The sequence below is a fragment of the Ovis canadensis genome, chromosome 5 (genome assembly GCF_042477335.2).
Source record: "Ovis canadensis isolate MfBH-ARS-UI-01 breed Bighorn chromosome 5, ARS-UI_OviCan_v2, whole genome shotgun sequence".
Taxonomy (NCBI): domain Eukaryota; kingdom Metazoa; phylum Chordata; class Mammalia; order Artiodactyla; family Bovidae; genus Ovis; species Ovis canadensis.
The window spans coordinates 50,700,779-50,722,922 of record NC_091249.1 but is presented as its reverse complement, the minus strand read 5'-3'; the positions used below and the strand labels follow the sequence as shown (position 1 = coordinate 50,722,922).

Sequence of the window (22,144 nt, the reverse complement as noted above, 5' to 3'; positions counted from 1 at the left end):
TAAGGAACCAAGGTCTCACTTCATGTTACAACTTTGTTCTGCATAGTGCTTCCTGGTAGCTCTAGCTTTAGCTTAGTTCAGTTGCTCAGTCGCGTCCAACTCTTTGCGACCCCACGGACTGCAGCATGCTAGACTTCCCTGTCCATCACCAACTCCTGGGGCTTGCTCAAATTCATGTCCATTAGTCGGTGATGCCGTCCAACCATCTCATCCTCTGTCGTCCCCTTCTCCTGCCTTCAATCTTTCCCAGCATCAGTCTTTTCCAAGGAGTCAGTTCTTCACATCAGGTGGCCAAAGTATTGGAGTTTCAGCTTCAGCACCAGTCCTTCCAATGAATACTGAGGACTGGTTTGATCTTGCAGTCCAGTTCAATTCAGTTCAGTCACTCAGTCGTGTCCGACTCTGCAACCCCATGAATCGCAGCACGCCAGGCCTCCCTGTCCATCACCAACTCCCAGAGTTCATCCCAGACTCGGATCCATCGAGTCAGTGATGCCATCCAGCCATCTCATCCTCTCTTGTCCCCTTCTCCTCCTGCCCTCAATCCCTCCCAGCATCAGAGTCTTTTCCAATGAGTCAACTCTTCGCATGAGGTGTCCAGAGTACTGGAATTTCAGCTTCAGCATCATTCCTTCCAAAGAAATCCCAGGGCTGATCTCCTTCAGAATGGATTGGATCTCCTTGCAGTCCAAGGGACTCTCAAGAGTCTTCTCCAACACCACAGTTCAAACGCATCAATTCTTCGGCGCTCAGCCTTCTTCACAGTCCAACTCACATCCATACATGACCACAGGAAAAGCCATGGCCTTGACTAGATGGACCTTAGTTGGCAAAGTAATATCTCTGCTTTTGAATATGCTATCTAGGTTGGTCATAACTTCTTTCAAGGAGTAAGCGTCTTTTAATTTCATGGCTGCAATCACGATCTGCAGTGATTTTGGAGCCCAGAAAAATAAAGTCTGACACTGTTTCCACTGTTTCCCCATCTATTTCCCATGAAGCCGTGGGACCAGATGCCATGATCTTCGTTTTCTGAATGTTGAGCTTTAAGCCAACTTTCAGTCCAAGGGACTCTCAAAAGTTTTCTCCAGACTCTCAAGAGTTTGCTCTAGTTCAGTGTCTCCTAATTTAGCATCATCTCCATGCAAAAACTTTTTTTTCTAATTCTAAGTAGAATTATTAGTAATTCTAATAATTTCTGATCTGGAGTCTTGTTAAACCAGCAGGTTGTACACCCATTCCTGAACCCTGTGCTACCATTAGGGAGTTAGAACAGCATGACTGGCCCAGCTGCATTACATACATCCCCACTCATGGGTCCCACTGAACCTAAAAAAATTAAGCTGCTCATCCTCGAGCTCAGTGGGGACAGAGGGCCTGAGAGCCACCAAAGGGACCAGACTGGTGAGGTGGAACGTTCCTCTTCTCCATGGTGGCGTGTGGTATTGCAGGGCTGCCTACTGATTTGCTAGTATGTCAGAGCAGCATGGTCGGGGGCAGGAGCGGCCCGCTGGGGACAGGAGACCTGCTGTGTCTGTGATGTCACCATCTGTGACCTTGGTCAGGGCACTTGTCTTTCAGCCTTGAATAGTTTGCAAATTAGGGGGCAGACTCAGCTGAGTGGTTCCCTAAGTGTTTCAGAGAAAGTCACATGAAACATTAATAGGGTTTGTGTAAAAAAACTGCCGTGTGATAAAGTAAGTTTGGGAAACTCCATGCTGAGAGTCAGCTTTTATCACAGGGCTTCTCTGAGCCTTGGCTGTGCTGCTGTGAATCTGTAGCAGTGCATATACACTCTGAGCAGCATTTCCTGTGTTAGGCCTCTTTAGCCACATGCAGGTCCAGGTTGCATTCTTGAGCACACTGGGGCATGGTGAACTAGACCAGTGGTAGAAGCTGAGTTTCCAGACTGAGCAAATTGTCAGATGGGGAAGTCTCTAAACTCCTTTTCAGTATTTCAAAAAGCCTGTAGGAAAGAAAAAAACACGGATAATAACAACTGATGCAAAAAAAATTTTTTTTGGATAAAATTCAACATTCGTTCTAAATAAAACTTTACAAGGTCATCTATACAAAACCTATAGCTAACATCACCCTTTATGATGTGAAAGACTAGTTGCTTACCAATCCTGAGATCAGGACAGGCAAGGATATCTGCTTTCATCACTTCTATTCAACATACTGGAAGTCTGAGCCAGCACAACAAGGCAAGAAAAAGGAAATGAAATTAGGAATGCAGAAATGGAAGAAATAAAACTAACACTATTTGTAGATGATATGAGGAAGATCTACGTAGAAAATTCCAAAGAATCTACAAATACCTAGAACTAAATGAGTTTTTCAGGTTTGTCAGGCTATAACATAAGTAAACAAAAACTAATTGTATTTCCATATACTAGCAGTGAACACGTGGAACTCAAGAATAAAAACCTGATAATATTTAAATCACTTGAGAGAAAATGAAATGTATAAATCCAACAAAACATAAGACTTCTATGTTGAAAACTACAAAACACTGATGAAACAAGGCAAAGACCTACATAAATAGAGAAATCTGTCGTATTCTTAGATTGGAAGACTCGGCATAGTAAATTGTCACTTCTTCCCAAATTGATCTCTAGCTTTAATACAATTCCCATTTAAGTCCAGCAAAGCTCTTTTTTTTTTTTTTACATACTGACATGCTTATTTTAAATCTTACATGAAAAAGTCAAGAAACCAGAGTAGCTAAGGCAATTTTTAAAAAGAATAATAAAATGAGAAGAACTTCTCTTCCTGATTGTAAGACTTCCCTGTAGAGACACATTAATCAAGACATTTTATCAGGAGAGGGATAGCCAAATAGATCCATAGGACAGAAAAAAAGAATTCAGAAATAGACCTGCATGCATACAACCAACTGATTTTTGAACAGTCAATGAATAATTTTTTTCAGCAAATACTCCTGGAGTAATTTGATAGCCAAAATCATTGTAGATGGTACCAATGTCAATTTTCTGGTTTTATAGAAGATGTTATTGTTGAGGGAAAGTAAATGTACTTAAGAACTTTTTGTAATGTTTTTGCAACTTCCTATAAATGTATATTTATTTCAAAGTTAAAGGGAAATTGGATAAAGATTTGACATTATGAATCAGAGTGAAATTATATTATCCCTGGGCTCCCATTCTGTCACTTGAAGTGGTCATTCTGGTTACCTCCTATTAAAAGCTCTGCCTGCCACCAACTACAACAGTGCCTGGCCCATGGTGGCCATTTTGGGGAATGAATTAATTGGCAGTTATTTTACTAACAGTTGGTATAATTGGCAGCATCTTTTCAAGGGTCACACACTACAAAGTGTCCTTGGAAGGAGGAGGGTGGGTCTCCCCAGAACTGGATGTTTTCTCACCATTTTTGGGCTCAAGTGTCCTTTGAGCTCAGCCTATTTGCTGACATGTAGAACCTTCAGGGCTTTTTTCTGGGCACAGAGGGTGTAACAGTCTAGACAGTTCAGTTGCCCCTCAGTCCTCGAGGCCTGGTAGGGTTCTTGGGTTGTCATTTCAGCAAAACTGGTTGAGTACCTCTGCCCCAAGCCAAACACGGTTTTAGGCCTTGGGGAGACTCCAGTGAATGAAACTAAGTTCCTGTTACCAGGAAATGGGCATTCCAGGAGAAACAAACAATATTTAAAAACCCCGAAAACCACCGTTTCAAATATAACAAGGGCCATGAAAAAGAATGGGCACCTCTATACAGGGCTTTCAGAAGAGGCAACCAATATTGAGATTAATGAGACCTGAGTGTTGAGAAGGAGCTGGTCAGGAGAAGAGCATTCTGGAGGGAAGGAACAGAATGTGCAAAGGCCCAGAGGCAAGAATGAATTTGGGCAGGGTGAAGTTGGAGAGGAGCAGGGGCCAGCTCCCACAGTGTTTCGTTTGTTCTTCCACACCCTGAGTTGAGGTATTTATTATCTTTGGATTTTATTTGGAGGAACTGAAGCTCAGAGAGGACCAGGGCTAGGCCCAGGGAGAAAATGGGAGAATCAAGACAGCCTTGCAGTCTCCACTTGTAAATTCTCCAAAGTCAGAGAATACACTTCTGAAAAGCCCAAATGGTGGCCTCTTTGGTCTCTTCTTCCCTTTCTTCTAGGCTCCAGGCAAGCCCTCTCCCACTGCCACCAGAAACTTCCTGGATGAACCGGGAGTAGAAGGTTTTTGTCCCTAGGAGGGGTCCTTTGGGGGCTGGCAGCCACAGGAGTTTTGTTTACGTTTTTTTCCCAAAGTGCCCTGTTTTCACCCCCTTGCTGTGTGTGCTGTTCTCTCTGCTTGGAAGACCATTCACATTCAGTGAGCACCTGCCACACTGTCGTATTTCTCTCACAATCCTTCTATGTTCTTGACTGTAAAACTGTTTATACCTTCCTCACTGGGGCAACTGGGGGCTGACTGAGGCTTGGTTAGAGGAGCTGCCATGTGCCCCCTGCCTCCTTGGCCCCTGAATCACACTAAGATGCCTCAGGGGCTTTAAATTCTCTCTTGCTGGTACACATGCTCCCTTCCCAAAGCCCAGCTTGAATGTCCTCTCCTCAGACCCCTCCCTCAAGCCAGAGCAGGCTGCACTCTACTCTGGTTTTCACTGAACACCATGCGAATGTCTCACCTGTTAGAAGTCCTGCTGGTTGCCCATGACTTTGCTTCACCAGACCAAGGACTGTCATATTCGCCTCGTTCCCAGACCCTAACGAAAGGGCAAGGAGACATTGGTGAGGGTTTCTGAGTGGATGAATAAGTGAATAAATGAGTGAGCTGCTGTTAAGAAAAAGACATGGGAAGTTAACCCCAGTCCCAGGGCCCAGATGATTTTCTACAGGCCCTGCCCTCTTCTTTTGTGGTCCCAGAGACAGTGAAATTAACTGTTTTCTCTCACATTAGTTTTTGTACGATGATGTCCACTCCCTGGCCTCCACTGACGAGCTGGGACACACCATCATCCTCCACCGTTATTCCGAGCACAGATGAAGTTTATGAGAGAGAAGTGCAGGCTGGGAAAGCCATCATTCTTGGCCGGCCAGGCAGACTCAAGGCCGCAGCAGGTCGCCGGAGAGGCTGGTGCCAGGGCCCAGATCAGCCAGAAACTAGCCACATCTGTGGCTAGAGGATAAAAGGATTTCTTTGCAGTAAACATATAAACATTTTAGGTGATTCTAACCAAAGTATAAACAGGGGAAAAAAAAAACCCAAACCTGAAGCAGATATGCCAAAATATCAGTGTTAATTATTTGGAGTGGTAGGAATGTGAACGACGGTTATTTTCTTTGCACTTTTCTGCACCATTTTAAAATAAAAGGCTCTGCCTCTGCTGTATGGGGCGCAACTAAAAACAAAAACCCCCATCTGCTTGCGTTATGCTCCAGAGGCGGGAGCCCTGACATCTGAATGTGCCTTCTACCTGCGACAACCCCCATCCCTCAACTGTGCTCCACCCTTTCTGAGACCTGGACCCCACCCTTTCTGAGGTCTGGCTTTCCATTCTGGGACCTACCTTGTAGTCTTTCGACACACTAGTTCTTTCCTTAAATTAGCTACAGTGGGTTTGTTGTTGTTTGCTAACTACAGCCGACCTCTTTAAAGGGCTTCCCTGGTGGTTCAGATGGTAAAGAATCTGCCTGCTATGTGCGAGACCTGGGTTTCATCCTGGGTTGGGAAGACCCCCTGGAGGAGGGCATGGAAACCCACTCCATTATTCTTGCCTGAAGAATCCCATGGACAGAGGAGCCTGGTAGGCCACACAGGTCCATAAGGTCACAAAGAGTCAGACACAACTGAAGTGACTAACTCTACTTTTCAACTACAGATCTCTTTAGATACAGAAGGTAAGAACTACATGAGCAAACCCAGGTGTGTGGAGTCCTGTGTGTCTAAAATGGCATTCTAGGCCAAATACGACTTTCATCTACTGTCCTGCCAGGACCTGGGTGTTAATGAAGCCAGAGTTAAACAAGGGTCATATCAGTATGATTCTGGAAGACTAGAATCATGTAGTCTAGGTACTTGCCTTCTTGGCAGTCAGAGGAGTTCGAAAAATTGACAGCATGTTGTTGAAAACCTTTCTATCCAATGTGAGTTGTCTTGGTCTGACTTTAGGCAGGCAAATGCCTGGTGTGAAAGAGTCAAGAGATCTGTGTGTGTTACTTAAGTGTGATTGTATGGAGGAATAGAGAAAAATGAAATTACGATGTTCCACCAGGGCCCCAGAGTTGAGGCCCCGACTTCCAGCCTGGGGAGCTGAAAGCCTCTGGATGTTCCCACATGACCTCTCTTTTCAGAAACCAACTGGCAGCAGTGAGGGAGGCAGACTAGTACATTTTCATGCCTACTCGCACAGTGTATTCTGGGCTTAATCTCGCCTGGGCCCTCAGTTTGCTGAGACAGGCTTCTAAGTCTTCCTACACTCTGTCTTGCTCTCTGAAACGGACATATCAAATCTCTCAGTCTAATTAGATCTCTGGCCCAATCACTTCCATCACTCCCCCCAACCTGACAGAGTGAACAGACATCATAACATGGGGACACCCGTAACTTGTCTTCAAACCTACATTCTAGAAGTCAGAATGCACTGACTTTTGTTCCCATCCTTCCTCCTAAGGCCAATGCCTCCCACCACTCAGGTGGCATCTTTCTCTACTGTCACTCCTCTGTGCATTTTCAACCTTTCTCTAAAACCTCCGCTTTTAGCATTTAAACATAACAAAGTCTCTCCTACTTTAAATAACCCTTCCTCAGTCCTGGTTCCTATTTCCCCCCATACTTTCACTGACAAATTCTGTTAGAGCTGCCTACATTTGATCTTCCCACTTCACCTCTTATGTATTACTTCTGTCTCTGACACTATCGTCCCCCATTGAAATAGCACCTTTGTTCCTAAATTCAGTTTTTGGAAACCAGTAGCTCAGCTGGCAAAGAATCCACCTGCAATGCAGGAGATCCTGTTTTTGATTCTTGGGTCAGAAAGATCCCCTGGAGAAGGGAAAGGCTACCCACTCCAGTATTCATGGGCTTCCCTGGTGGCTCAACTGGTAAAGAATCCGCCTGCAATGTGAGAGACCTGGGTTCAATCCCTGGGTTGGGAAGATCCCCTGGAGGAAGGCATGGCAACCCACTCCAGTATTCTTGCCTGGAGAATCCCCGTGGACAGAAGAGCCTGTCAGGCTACAGTCCGTGGGGTCGCAGAGTCAGGGGACTAAGCACACATAAGCACATTCTCAATTTCTCACTCTCCTTGATCCTCCATATTTAATCAACCTCCTAGTCTTGGCCACTATTTTTCCTAAATAGTGCTCAGTCCATCATTAGCCTCTCCATCCCTTCAGTTCAGTTCAGTCGCTGTCATGTCCGACTCTTTGCAACCCCATGGGTGCAGCACACCAGGCCTCCCTGTCCATCACCAACTCCTGGAGCTTGCTCAAACTCATGTCCATCAAGTTGGTGATGCCATCCAACCATCTCATCCTCTGTCGTCCCCTTTTCCTCCTGCTTTTAATCTTTCCCAGCATCATGGTCTTTTCCAATGAGTCACTTCTTCGCATGAGGTGGCCAAAGTATTGGAGTTTCAGCTTTAGCATCAGTTCTTCCAAAGTTAATCCTTTAGGTTTAACTGGTTTATCTCCTTGCAGTCCAAGGGACTCTCAAGAGTCTTCTCCAACACCACAGTTCAAAAGCATCAATTCTTTGGTTCTCACCATCCCTAGGCTGCTCCTGATACACAACTCCATCGTGTCACTTATCTTGCCCTCTCCCATCCAGTCTCCCCACTGAGAAAATCCACTTTCTAAAACCCTAATCCAACGTGCCTCCCTTGTTTAAAGCTCTCAATGGGTTTCAGGATAAAGTGTGAATTCTTTAAACTCTTCACATATTCTGACACCCAACCTGAGGGAATGGAAACACGACAACAATTGTTCTGTGTCAAACATCAACTGGGCAATTTCTACATTCCAAAAGGTCTTGTAAGAGGCCAATGAAAGTGGTGATTAAGAGGTCATGGGGGGACTTCCCTGGTGGTCCAGTGGCTAAGACTCCCGGCTCTCAATGCAGGGGGCCTACATTTGATTCCTGGTCAGGGACCTAGATCCCACATGCCACAACTAAGACCTGGCACAGCCAAGTTAAATAAATTGAAAAAAAGAGGTCATGGGTGACCATAAGAGATGGTAAGTGGAGATGAAAGTATAATTAACAGGAGGTTAAGGAAGAAGCAGGGGCTGGTTGTGCAAACTATCTTGGAAGGGAAGGAGACAGGGAGGTGATTTTATGGGTAAAGCAAGGTCAAGATTTTGTAAGGGAGGAGATGCCAAATAGTTTGTGGTAGAAGATAAAGCAATCCAAGCAACTGAAAAGGGAATAGTTTTTGGTAAAGATCTGGTGATCATAACACAGATGGTGTCTGATAAGAGTATAAAATAACTTTTCTGGATTACAACTTAGAGATAACACAAACATTTTAAAAAGTAAAAATTTCCATTCCTTTTTGACTCAGTAATTTCACTACTAGAATTTTTTTCCTGAGAAAATAAACATGGACATGCATACTTAGCTATAGGGATGTTCATCAATTTATTATCTAGAAAAGCAAAGAAAAAGTTTAACAATCTAAATGTCATAAGAGGCTTTTGATCAATATGTGGTACATCTATTCAGGGAAATGCTGCACAGCCATTAAAAAAGATATAGAAGAATGTGTGAAATAAGAGATAACTCAATATTTATAATATTACCCCATTTCTGTATTAAAAATGCTTTTATATGCAAAGTCTAGGAAGATACACATCACAATATTAACAATGGATATCTCTGGACAGTGTGGTAATTATAATTTTTTTTTGCTTTGAACTTCCTTAAATTCCCATCATGAAAACAACTTATAAAATTATACAATCATACATGCATGCATGCTCAGTCGAGTCCGACTCTTGCAACTCCAAGGACTATAGCTCGCCAGACTCCTCTGTCCATGGGGTTTTCCCAGAAGGAATACTGGAGTGGATTGCCATTTCCTCTTCCAGGGGATCTTCCCAACCTGGGAATCAAACCCATGTCTCCTGCATCTCCTGTATTGTCAGGTGGGTTCTTTGCCACTGAACCGCCTGGGAAGCCCATACACACAAACATAAAGTGAATCCATTTACACAGAGTTTAAGAACAGGCAAAACTACGGTGAAAAAAGTCAGAATAGTTACCTCTGAGAGCCCACTGACTGGGAAGACACACAAGGAAACTTTCTGGGGGCGAGGTATTCTGCACCTTGGTTTTAGTGTACACTTAGCTAAAACTGTATCAAGCTGCGGATTTATGAGCTGGACATCTGTGTTAATTATATCTCTTTTGAGAGAAAGTACACCCACAGGACAGAAGAGAAACAGGAAGCAGGTGACAAAACACAGAACCATTTCGAGGTGAACAAGGGAGATGAGGAAGTTCTGGGCAAGACCTCGTTTTCTCAGGAAGTAGGCTGTTGCAGTAGGCGTTAAGAGTGAGTAGGATGCACGTGGGCTTGGATCTGAGAAAGGGGACACAGTGATGGAGTGCCAGTGGGGGTACAAATGCGTGAATTTCCCTGAGCTGGATCAAAGGAGAGGGCACCAACCCCTAGGGCTCCTCAACTCACTGTGATACATCCTAGGATTCTGCAGCTGAAGGATCAAGAGGGAAATCAAACTGAGTTTCCTTTGGGAATTGTGACAGTCAGCACTGGCTTGTAGTGGAGAGATGTGAAGCCAACATGATTCCATAGAGACACTGAAGCAAGAAGGGGACAGAAAGGCTTTGAGGGCAGAGCAGGGACAGTGGAGTTGGAACGGTAACGGCCATAGTGAGGAGGGTCAGTTCTTAAGTCCTGAGGGTGAGGCAGTTCTGAGTGAAGGCCATACTCAAAGCCTAGGACTGCTGGCATAGAAGGGGAAAAGCGACCACTCAACTTTGTGTCCATGTACCCAGTCCAAGCACTTCACAGATACCAGTTCCTTTAAATGGCATCTGGAGGGACCGTACTGCCAGTACAGTGTTTTAGGACTCGGCGTTTTCATTGCCAGGGGCTGGGATGGTTCGCAAAATGGCACCTGGACTTTGCAAGGATCCTGCTGTGAGGCTTATGTATGAGGAAACTTGCCAGCAGGAAGCAGTTTCAAATCCAGATTTGACTCCAAAGCTGCTTCCTGCAATACTACACTGCCACAGAAGTTGAGTACTATGCTCCACACAAATGGAGCTGGAATTTTAGGGAATCCACATAGGTAGGTGTTGAGTCACCGCACGTTGCTGGTGGAAAAAGTATCAGTTGCCAACATCTGGAGAATGGCCAGTAGCAACCAACACGGTATAGTAGTCTAAGCACATGGCATGTGCTCTGGGAGCTTGCCTGGGAGGACAGCGCGTCAAAGTGGCAGAAGAGGCAAGAGGAAGGAACTTGGGGGGCCCAGGACTTGTGGCTCTATCAAGGTGAAAGCACACATGGAGTCCCAGCAGCAGTGACGGAAGTGCATCAAGAAAAAGTGTCAGGCACTATCTGCCCATAAGCAAAATCTCAACCACTCCCGTTTCTTTCCTTCCTTGATCTGCATGGGGATGAACTGCTAGCAGTGGGCCAGCTACAAACTGGAAAACAGTAACAGGAGCTTTCGCCCAACACTTCTTGTGTGCCAGGCACTCTGCAGCAGCAATTTATTGAATCTTCGTGGAAATGCTACATCTGGACCTATCTTACAGATGACACTGAAGCCTAGGGAGTTGAGGTTAGCTGGCCAAAATCACAGCCACAGCCAGGATTTGTGACCAGATGTACCTGGCATCAGAGTCTGCATCTTCCTTGACTATTAATAGATGAAACAAATTTTGTATGTCAGCAATCAAGCAAATCTTGTGAACAATCAACTGTAAAGTTTTCATTTTTAGGGGATTCTGACCTAAGGTGAATTAACTATTATTGCAGACTTACTAGACTGAGAAGACATTCTAGTTTGCACTTAAGATGTGGGTTAAAAAATACATATATGTATCTTTGGGTAAGCAACAGGGCAGACTCTGCAGGTGACAAAAACTTATAGAAATGAGTTTTTTGCCCAGGACAGATAGTAGGAAAGAGGCAAAGAACTGAGGCTTAAATCTCCTCAGAAATAAAAATAAAGCAAAAACAGACTAGGAGGGTAGTTCTAAAAGTCAAGAATCTGTTAGATCCAAAGTGACTCTTCTCTAGCCACTCATTTGCAAGAACATAGGTCTGTACAGGCAGGAGAAATGACATTCCTTAATAAACTGATCGTTATTAACGCCAGAAAATATACCTTCAAAATACACTTCCTCAGAGAAAGGGGAATAAACGACACCTGCATCAGGTGCTTTACATATATAGTTTTTCCCCCCCCTCCATTTACTTGATTTTATCTGCAAGCCCATCCTGAGGCAGATGGTATTAACTTCATTTACATTTGGGTGAAACTAAAGCTCAGGGGACCCGAGACAGAGGCTCACAAGACAAGTGACAGACCACAATCTGCACACAGATCCGCCAGCTTTCTATTCACTCCTGAGCTGCCATTTTCACAGGAACACATCATAGGTCTGTTTTGACTCCCTGCTTCTTTTTGACCCTCTCTTACTTCTTGGCAATATTCCCTTCCCTGATGTTTTCCAACCTTGCCTTCAGACAGAACCACATCTCCCCCAGACAGAAAGACCCACAACTTGGTATGAAAATTTTGTTATAAAACATTTAATGTTAACCTACAATACAATGTAAACTTTTATGAAAAAAATTTAAAGTACACTAGATTTCCTCAGTAAATTGTCACGTAACTTATTCAGGTGCAGTACAAGTTGGGCACTGCATCCTTGGGGGATGGATTTCTTGTTGCTGCGTCTCTCGCAAGTCCTTAAAAAAAAAAAAAACAAAACCAGTTCTAAAGTGGAGCTCCTTGTTCAAGCACCAGATTAATACTCCCCTGACTGCGTTCTGGGGGTTATCACTCCTTCCCACAGTCATTTTCCGTAACTTTTTCCTTGGCCTTGGCACCATTTGCAGTGTTCATAATGACTGTTCAGTTGAAGATTCTAGGTTCTTTTTAGCTTGTTTATAGTCTTTCTTTTTTAAAGAAGTATTCTCCATTGGCCATTTTTTATCCAAACGTTATAGTGAAAGCAAGGACAAAGAAGTATTTGCTGCAGGAAATTCTGCAGGTGTTGAAGAAAAAACTGAGGCTACAGAAATTCAGCTGACTCCAATTGGGTATCTTTGCTTGGTCACTTCCTACGGAAATTCAGTTGAATCTACTTCAGTCTTGGAAATGCAGAACAAAACTGGAAACAAGTGTTTTTGTTTAGCTGATGACTTGGCATTTGAAAACAGCTGAAATAATCAGGCGATTTGGAAACAAGAGCAAATGCTTGTGGATCACCAGCTTCTCTGTTTTCTTGCTTGAAGGTCCCATCATGTTCCCAGAGGTCCTTGGGAATAACATACAGATTGTACCGGCATTGACAAAATGTGCACCTTTCATGGAGTAAAGGAGTGGGATGAGTGGCAGGTCTCGATCAGCAAGAAGACAGGAACTGCTCTGAGTAAAGCAGCGGTAAAAAAAAAAAAAAAAAAAAAGGACAAAAGCAAAACAAAGCAAATTGACAGGCCATCCTGAGAGTTGTACTGACACAAATAGACTTCAATACTCCGGCACTGGACCTCCTTCACTGGTCAGGTTAGCAAAAGGCAAGAGGCACAGGGTGCACGCTGTAGAATGAGATGCAGATCGAACTATTGAGCAGACTTGGTACATCCAGCCTGGCAAAGGTCCTGCCAGGGAAATGCAAATTCTAGGCAGGCAGGTTGGTTCTGAGTCAACTGAAAAAATTCCTCTTTGCGTGCTTGTCAGCAAGAAGCAAACTTCTCACATAAGGTGGCCTGGAGAACATGGTTTATCCTGGAATTCACTTCAGATAACATTTTATGCCAACAGCCAGCAATCTCCCACTCATCTGGTCATGGGATGGCAGGAAACAAAGTGGAAGGATGACAGAAGCAGGAGCGGGGTTACATTTTCCTGGAGATTGTGCTGTTGACACTTGTGCCAAGGCCACTGAGAAATTCTCAAGGTCCTCAGGTGACACCTACGGGGCTCCCCACCTGCCCTTGGTGGTGTTTACCCCAACCACTGAGGGCAGCAGCAAATAGCAGCCATGTCAGTGCAACCTAAAAGGATGGCCCTCAGGTTTAGCTAAGCAGGAGATAAGCCTCTGGAGACTGCAAATCCAGCAACTTGTGCTTGACCTTGGTATGAGCCCCTGGCCTCACCAAATGCTAGGCAACTGTGGTAACTTCAGTAGGTTGCAGTGTTGGGTCTACACCAGTCTACCACAGAACACCTTGGAATACTTGTCAGCTCATGCTAATACATGGCCTGACCCATGTACCCATTACCATAAACTCAACCACAGACAAGACATCCAGAGGCTAAAAACCCCTACTACTTCAACAGCAATAGAGAGGATAAAAACTTGTCTCCACAGCAGGCGGCTACTTCAAAAACTGAACTAACTGTGCCTTCCAAAAATTTACACAGGCTGAGTTCTGCCTTGGCTTCCTTCAAGCCTATGGTTCTTTCAATCCTTAAACCACCACTACCGCCAATTCCTAAGGAGATAGGCAAGGTCCTCTCACATGGTTCTGTTGGTTGCATCACAGGCCCTGTTAGTCCTTTGGAAAGGCACCAAGCTTGGCAATTTAGGAAGGCTCAGGGCTGGGCAGAAAGAGCATGCACATGTCAGAACAGGAATGAACTGCCATCCTTTGGTTCAGACCCCATAATGACCACTGATCCAGATTCCAAGGAAAAGCTGCAGTTTTATGTATAGGTAAATCTACATGGAGTTCATACCATATATACGGGTCTATTGGTACATACACCACCTTTGCAGGGGTACAAACCTGGACTTCCTCCCATTGCCCCAAGTGGGGTGCATAGGTGGCAAGAAAGGACAGCAAGAGTTGGACCAAAAAGAACAACCTCTCTGGGAACGTGAGAGGGACAATGGCAGAAATAAGCATAAACCAGCCCAGGGCACCTTTATTACACTCTTGTGGGCTAAGGAGCCCAGGGCAAGGATTCATGGGTTTAAAAACTGGCTCCTTATCAAATAATGTTAAGGAAAACAAATACATCTATGTCAGCCTCATTCCTTTGGTCATTACAAAGCAACAGAAAAAAAATTAAAATTATTCATGAACTGTAGGAAGTTGAGGAACATCTCTCCGCTCTGTGCCTTCTCTCCCCTCTTCTCTGGAGGTGGGAGAAGCGAGTCCTCAGGAGATGCTGCAGTAGCTGTTTGATGAAGGTTTTCACTTTTATTTTCCATAAAAGCAAGAATGCATGAGATCTAGTGGGAATGTCCCTTCCCCAGTTGGGACGGCTGGGTTGGAGGCAGAGTCTCCTTTCATTGGAAGGTGTATGGTGCAAGAGGGAGTAGGGAAGGGTGGGCTTGCCAGCGGGAACGTTCATTGCTAACCTCGCGTGCGCACACAGGTGGTGACTCTTGCAGGCAGCATGGTTTCTGATCCTTCCTTAGGACGCAGCAGTCTTTAAAAAAAATATTGTATTATAATAATAATAATATCAATCTCTCTTATTTTTGTGTGTTTTTTTTTCCATTTCTTTTGGGGATTGGGGTGGGAGAGAAGAGGAAGAAAAAGTGTCATTCGTCTGTTAGGTCCTGAACAAAGAGAACTTCTGTGTGGCTGAGTCCGGCCTCCTGCAGCGTTGGGGGGTTGGGCCACTCCTCTGAAGGGAGGCAGGGCAGCACCCTTCGGGGAAAATTGGCTTCAATCTGAAACTTTTCAGGGCTTTCTTTCAAGGAGAATAAGAAGTCGTGGATTACCTGCAGAGGTCACAGAGAAAAAGGGCAGTGAGAAAACACACACACACACACCCCAACTATGAAATCAAATATAGCTTTCTCCAGGATGACTTGGAGATACAAAATTACCGCATTACAGTGAAATTTCATTTCAAAATCCATCCATTTCACAGAGCAAACATGCAGGGAAGCTCTTTTTAAGAGATTTGTTACCCAGTCCTGCTATGAATTGATATATCTCTTTCTCTGAAAACTGGTCTGATATAAACAACAAACCGTGCTGTTGTTGAGTTGGTTAAGTCCTAGCCGGTGCAACCCCATGGACTGTCACTCGCCAGGCTCCTCTGTGCATGGTATTTCCCAGACAAGAATCCTGGAGTGGGTTGCCATTTCCTTTCTCCAGGGGTCTTTCTGATCCAGGGACTGAACCCATATCTCTTCAATTGGCAGGTGGGTTCTTTACCACTGAGCCACCAGGGAAGCCCTAAACATTTTTTACTTAGGAATTGTCAAGAGTTAGAGAAAAGTTGAAAGCATAGGTATAGAATTTTTTCTTTGAACCCACTGAAAGTGAGCTACCAACTGAATGTCCCATCATCGCAGAATACCTGTGTATATTTTACAAACAGAGCAATTACCTTCATAATACAAAATCTGCAAAATTAGGAAACTTAACTGATATATTACTATAAAAATATACATTAAATTTTCATTCAGGCCCCATTCAAGTACTGGCAGTTGCCTTTTAGAGCAAAAGCATCCAGTTTAGAATTGTGTGTTGCATTTAGTAGCTGTCACATCTCCTAAGTCTGTTCCTTTAGCCTGGAACAGGTTTTCAGGATTTCCTTAACTTTCATAACCCTGACACTACTAAAGGTTTCCGGTCAGTTATTTGGCCTATTTGTTTATCTGAAGTTTATTCACGATTAATTCCAGTTATGCATCTTTGGCAGGAGTATTATAGAAATGATGATGTGATCTATTCAACGCATCCTATTCAGGTGGAGTATAATTTCAATTTGCTCTATTACCTATGATGTCCACTATGATCACCTGATTAAGGTGGGACCTGCCAGGCCTCTTCCCTCTTAGTCTTTTCTCCATTGTAATTAAGGAATATTTTGTGGGGAAGTACTTTGAAACTCCAGAAACATTCTGCTCCTCAAACTTTCTTCAACTTATTTACATAGAGCCATGCTTTCCTATTTCATTCAATAGGTTTTAATGTTCAAACTGTTTCTGATGGAGTCTGAGAAGCCCAATGAAGCTGGCTTCTGTGTATTTCTGACATGTCTCCCATGTTCTCTGAATAATTCCTTGCTTTGTGGCACAAGGTATTACAGGTGAATCTTGTATTTTCCATCCCAGCCATGCAATCAGCCATTTCTCCAAGGAGCCCTGATTATTCTTTTTGAAACATTTTTAATTTTTGGTTGCACTGGTCTTCACTGCTGCATGCAGGCTTCCTCCTGTTGTGGCAATGGAGGCTGCTCTTCCTTGGAGTGCATAGGCTTCTCTTGTTGTGGAGCACAGGCTCTAGGCCCATGGGCTTTGGCAGCTGCAGTACTCAGGCTCAGTAGTTATGGCACAACACACGGGCTTAGCTGCTCTGCAGCATGTGGTATCTTCCTGGACCAGGGATTTAACTCACATCCCCTGCATTGGCAGGTGGATTCTTTACCTCTAGACCACCAGGGACATTCCCTGGTTCCTCCTAATGGACAATGGCATTTAAAAACCATGATCTACGGAATTTCTTGGTGGACCAGTGGTTAGGATTCCATGTTTCCATTGCAAGGAGCACAGGTTCAATCCCTGCTCAGGGAACTAAGACCTTACATGCTGCATGATGTAGCCAAACAAAGAAAAAATAAGAAAATAAATAAAAACCATGATCCAGGTACCAAAAGTATGTTCACTGCTACTGGGGTGCTGATGTTCCTAGGCACTCTGTGGAGAAAGTTAGGCAACGTGTACACACATATACACATCTGTATCTTTCTCTCCCTCTATATATGCTGAATGCTAAGAGTTGATTCCTCTTTCCAAATGTACACCCTCCTTACCTGGTTCTGGCTTTAATATCTACTCCATTCCCAGGCCACCTGGGCTCTGACTTCTCTTCACTGGTCCCCATAAGTGGATACCTCCTTAACTTGATCGAGATCGGGACCAGCACCCTCCATGTGGACCTCTCCTCTGAGAAAGCCCTCTTAACTCTAGTTTGGCTCTAACAAGATACAGGTAAATTCTTATTTTCCCCTCTCTCTTAACTCCACCCATTAGAAATACACACCCTGGCTGATCTATGGTCCTCTTCATAGCATATTCCATTTCTTTTTAAAAACCATTTATTTGGCTGCGCTGGGTCTTAGTCGTGGCACGTGGAATCCTTAGCTGTGGAACGTGAACTCTTAGTTGAGACATGCAAACTTTCAGTTGCAGCATCTAGTTCCCGGACCAGGGATGGAACGAGGACTCCTGTGTTGGGAGCATGAAATCTTAACCACTGGACCACCAGGTAAGTCCCCTTTTTTTGTTTTTTTAAACAAGTATTTATTTGGCAGTGTCAAGTCTTAGGGGTGGCATGCAGGATCTTCGCTGTAGCACATAGGAACTTTTCATTGCAGTGCGTGTGGGCTCAGCAGTTGTGGTGCGCAGGCTTAGTTGCTCCTTGGTGTGTGGGATCGTCTGAGACCAGGTATTGAACATATGTCCCATGCACTGGAAGACCAGGAAGTCCCACATATTCCACTTCTAACAAGACTCTAAGGGATGTGCTATGAAGGACACTGCATCCAGGTCCCTCACAAAGATCAGGAACACACTATTCAAGTTACCCTTACTTTTTTGAGGGAATCTATTTCTATTTCCTTTTTATTCCACCTCTCATGTACGTGTATTCCCTTTTGGTGAAGCAGTCCTTCCTGTGTTTGTCTTAACTTAAACTTACCTCTTTAGAATTTTTAAGGGGCTATAGCTACAAATCCATTTAAAGTTCATTTTCCTCTTACCTAATCCATTCATGATTTTACAAACTTCTCATATTTTGGTCCATCAACCTTAATAATTTTCAGTTCCCTTTTGTCTTTGCCATTTCCATTAACATTCATTCTCCTTTTCTTTTCTTGAGATGCATCAGTTAGACTTGCACCAAGTATTCTTGGTATGAACCCAGTAAGGGTTTTACAAAAGGGCAAAATATCTTGCTCCTTTTTCAATCACTGCTTGATAATACTCAACACTAATACAACACTGGCATTCTTTATCACTGGCAATGCCCTAATACCATCAAGAAACACATAAAATCACTCTAGAGGTCCCTTTTGGTTCGTAATGGATAGAAAAATGAGTTCTGGGCTGAGTTTAATTTGGATTCTCTCTTATACGCATTTATTTAGGAGAGAGTCAGGTGCCACTTTTCTGCCCACTCACAGAAGCTGGAGATTTTCGTACATTTTACCCTTTTTTCAATCCTAGCATTTAATCACTGTCAAGAGTTGAGCACCATGCGCAAACAGTGCATTTCATGTAACATTCACTCATACTCACTAGAGTATGCATTTCATGTAACATTCACTCGTACTCACTAGACCTCACAGGAAGATCACAGTCTGTAAGGGCACTAAAAACTGCAACTTATTCTTCAGCTACTTGCTGTAACACTACGAATGTTAAATGAAAAGCCAACAGTGCCACTATACCTCTCATCACACTTCTTTCCTATCTCTGAGCCCTGTCCTCATTTCTCCATCTTAGTTTTTATTTTTTAAAATAACTTTTAGTGCAAATCTTTTTAAAGGCTTACAAGGATTAAATATTTATTAACAAAACAAATGGGTTGGTTACCCTTTGACTAAAAGTCTATTCTATTCCCCAATTCTAATAGATTTTACTCTAAAATTCTGAGGAGAGGAAATTTTGTTTGGGCTTTTCATATATGTAATCAGAGTTTGGGGAGTAAAAACTCCAGAAGAGCTTGGGCATACTACAGGGAAACGGTTAGTCAAGATGGCTGCAAGCTAAAACCTACACACAAAACAGCAGTTAGGAGACACATCAAGGGAAGGGAATGAACATATAGTAACCATCTACAACAGAGTAGGTCCTGTGTGAGGCTCATTCATGTTATTCCCAAATAAGATATCCAAAGTTAGGGATGAAGAGTACTTTCCTCCATATAAATCAGTGTATAAATGAGAGATAAATAAAATGGAGAAGCTATTTATTTCACCAGGATGCCTCAAAATGTTTTACTGTGAATTAGCTCTTTGAATAATCTTAACATTCTTAGTAGTCAGTAAGCTCTGTGAATTTCAGAACCACACTTTACTCACCTGCATAACTCACAGGGTACCCAGCACAGGGCCTAAAATACCTTCAGTTTAATGTTATCAGAGGGCAAGTTATATTTCCATTTTACATCTGCGATATATCTGAGGCCCTCTAAGAGATTCTGTAACTTGCTCAATGTTCTCCAGTTAAACAGGAAGAAGTAATCAATGTGCCACCCAGCCTCACCTAACCACAGAGCAGCCACATTTCTATTTTGCGGTTTGTTGTTGTTTAGTCACTAAGTCATGTCTGACTCTTTTTTGACCCCATGGACTGTAGCCCGTCAGGTTCCTCTGTCCATGGGATTCCGCAAGAAGAATACTGGGGAGTGTTGCCATTTCCTGCTCCAAGGGATCTTTCTGACCTAGAGATTGAACCCAAGTCTCCTGCATTAGCTGGTGGATTCTTTACCACTGAGCCTCCACGGAAGTCTAATTATGCAGTTTTCTCCTGATTATTTCAAGTGATCAGGGAAATGGCAGAATCTAGTATAGTTGTAAATTTGGAAAGGCAACATACCAACACAATATAAACATAAAGGCAACATACCAACACTAAATATAATTCCTTCTGATAACAAATATCAAAAATAGCACTTGAATGTTTACTATGAGCCAGGCACAATGTTGAGTACTTTACATACGAACTTAATCCTAATTATCCTATTGCAGAGAGACCATTATACTCATTTTACAGATGAAGAAACTGAGGCGTAGAGATTAAGTAAACTGACCAAGGAGAGACATTTATTAACAACAGAACAATGAGAATTTGCTCCTCATTCTGTAAGACTCTGTCTGTGCTTTTAACTACATCCCTATGGAATGACAAATACTATCTACCTATGGACACCGGCTATACAATGTAGCCCTACTACGTGGGGCTTATGAGGTAACCTGAGAAGAAAGAAAGAGTGACAACTGCATGAAAACTGCCCATGCACTTATACCCAGCTGTGTAATTCCAGTCCTTCTAGGGCCACGGGGATAGAGCCTTTTCTACACAGCAAGGGGTGCTGATGGGATTCTGAAGCCAGTGAAAGCCGAGCAGCCAAAGAGAGCCTCCCACCTCCAACACCTGAGTCTTCTGTGGAACTTCTTGGTAAGGTATCTTTTCTTCTTGGCAGAGCTCAAACATGACATAATGAAATCTTAATAACTGCTCTGTGTTGGCAGCTAGACCTGAAGGAACCTACAATAATTCAGTGCCCTCTTCACTCTCTGTTCCACCCCCTTCCTCCTCTGTTCATTAGAGCAGCAGATAAACCAAGAACATTTTTGAGAGTCCTTAAAAGCTTTCAGATCTATAGCCCAGACATTAACACTTCACACAACTGAGGCAGTCCTTACTGTTAGAGACTGTGAAAAGTGGAATCGTCTCTCTACTCGAGAATCATTGGGTAATTTGAAAATGATTTTGACACTTTCAGGGTCATCAGGGGAAGGCTCCGGGGGCAGACACTCCAACTTCCTTTCCTTCTCCTCTTGTAAATTCTGTAGAGACACAAAGCAAAGGTGAGACTATGGTTCCAACTAGGGAACAAGGAAACAAGAAATACAATCATATCATAGGTTTACTGGAGAGTATCAGGAAAAAAACTTCTTGGCAAGAGTCAGAAACACCTCACTTTAAATTATATTTACTTGATAACACACCACTGCATCACATGTATTATTGATTGACTGTTAAGGTATGCAACTGGTAGAAAAAAGGGAAGGACTGAAAGACACTGGCTATAATCAAGCAGCAATATGCAATGATGAAACAAGATCATGAATTAAATGTCAGATGAGCTAACCCTGGTACCTGAATGTTTAAACACTACTGCTGTGAATTAGCATATTGAACTGTTTACTATCTGTTTATGCTTCCTTTTCATGGAACAGAGTTGTTTTACATAACCTTTATACTTACTCTTATATTTGTTTTAATAAACTTTTTAAAAAATACTTTTTGTGAAAAATGTAGTAAATATTAAAATGGCACGGAGAATTTAAATCATCCACAATCCTATCATCTAGTTTTTTCCTTTCACACTTAAGAAAAGACCAGTCTGGGAGTCGCAGAAGCAGAGACAGGCTCCTCACCCGTCGCCGCCTCTCTTCCGCCAGCTTCTGCTGTTGCACCTCTTCCTCCTTCCGCCTCTTCCGTTCTCGCTCCTCTCGCTTCTTTCTCTCTTTTTCCTGGTCAGCTCTGAGAGAGGCCAAGTAGGCCTCATCCTGTTGCTGTCTCAGCACCTGGGTCTGGTTTCGTTCTTCCCTGTGGACAGATCAAAAGCACAAAAGGAAAAGATAAATCTCACAAAGCCCTGCATTTCCTTATACTGAAATTTTTTAGGGGGTTAAAAAGGTTGACAATCTCGGCAGATAACTATTTCACACTATCATGAGAGAGTACAAAGAAAGCAAACAGAATCTAAATGCACTGTCTCTTAATTTAATTTGGCAGAAAAAGAAATGGCGAGCTTTTCCACTTCTTTTTAATTTTTCACGTAAAACTATCCTTTCCCCCCAATCCTAACAGAAGTAACTCAGTATTATTGCCATCAAATGATCATCAATATCATATTTTATAGGTAAATACCTTCTCGGGTAACTGCATTTTTGTATATGTTGCTTTTATAAAACCAAAAAACCATACAGATATTTTAGCAGATTTGAAAAATACAGAAACACCTTATTCAGAGTTGTACTAATCAAAAAGGAAACACTAACATTTTGGTATACTTCTTTTTCTCTCTGAAAAATTGGGTGTCTATGTAGAGTGTTGTGTGTCTGTGTCTGTAAAATTAAAAGAAAATATCCCAGAATGTTAAAGTGGTGGTAGGGTTTATGAATTATTTAAAATTTCTTCTTTGTGCTTTTCTGTGTTTCCTGAATTTCCTACATTAATTCCTGAATATTACTTATACGATGTGGGGGGGGGGGGGGAGT

The 22,144-nt window shown here is 43.1% G+C and overlaps 1 protein-coding gene across 2 annotated transcripts in view; it reads right to left on the bottom strand.

The window, feature by feature from the left end:
• Positions 1 to 11,729: 11,729 nt before the first annotated feature.
• FAF2 (Fas associated factor family member 2) overlaps positions 11,730 to 22,144 on the bottom strand; it is a 69,141-nt gene continuing 58,726 nt past the window's right edge. For both annotated transcript variants that reach the window (XM_069591723.1, XM_069591724.1), the window contains 3 exons: positions 21,299 to 21,470; positions 20,561 to 20,704; positions 11,730 to 14,897 (listed from right to left, as the gene is read on the bottom strand). In XM_069591723.1, coding sequence (XP_069447824.1) covers positions 14,715 to 14,897; positions 20,561 to 20,704; positions 21,299 to 21,470 — 499 coding nt within the window. In that variant the 3' untranslated portion in view covers positions 11,730 to 14,714. The remainder of the gene's footprint in view (positions 14,898 to 20,560; positions 20,705 to 21,298; positions 21,471 to 22,144) is intronic.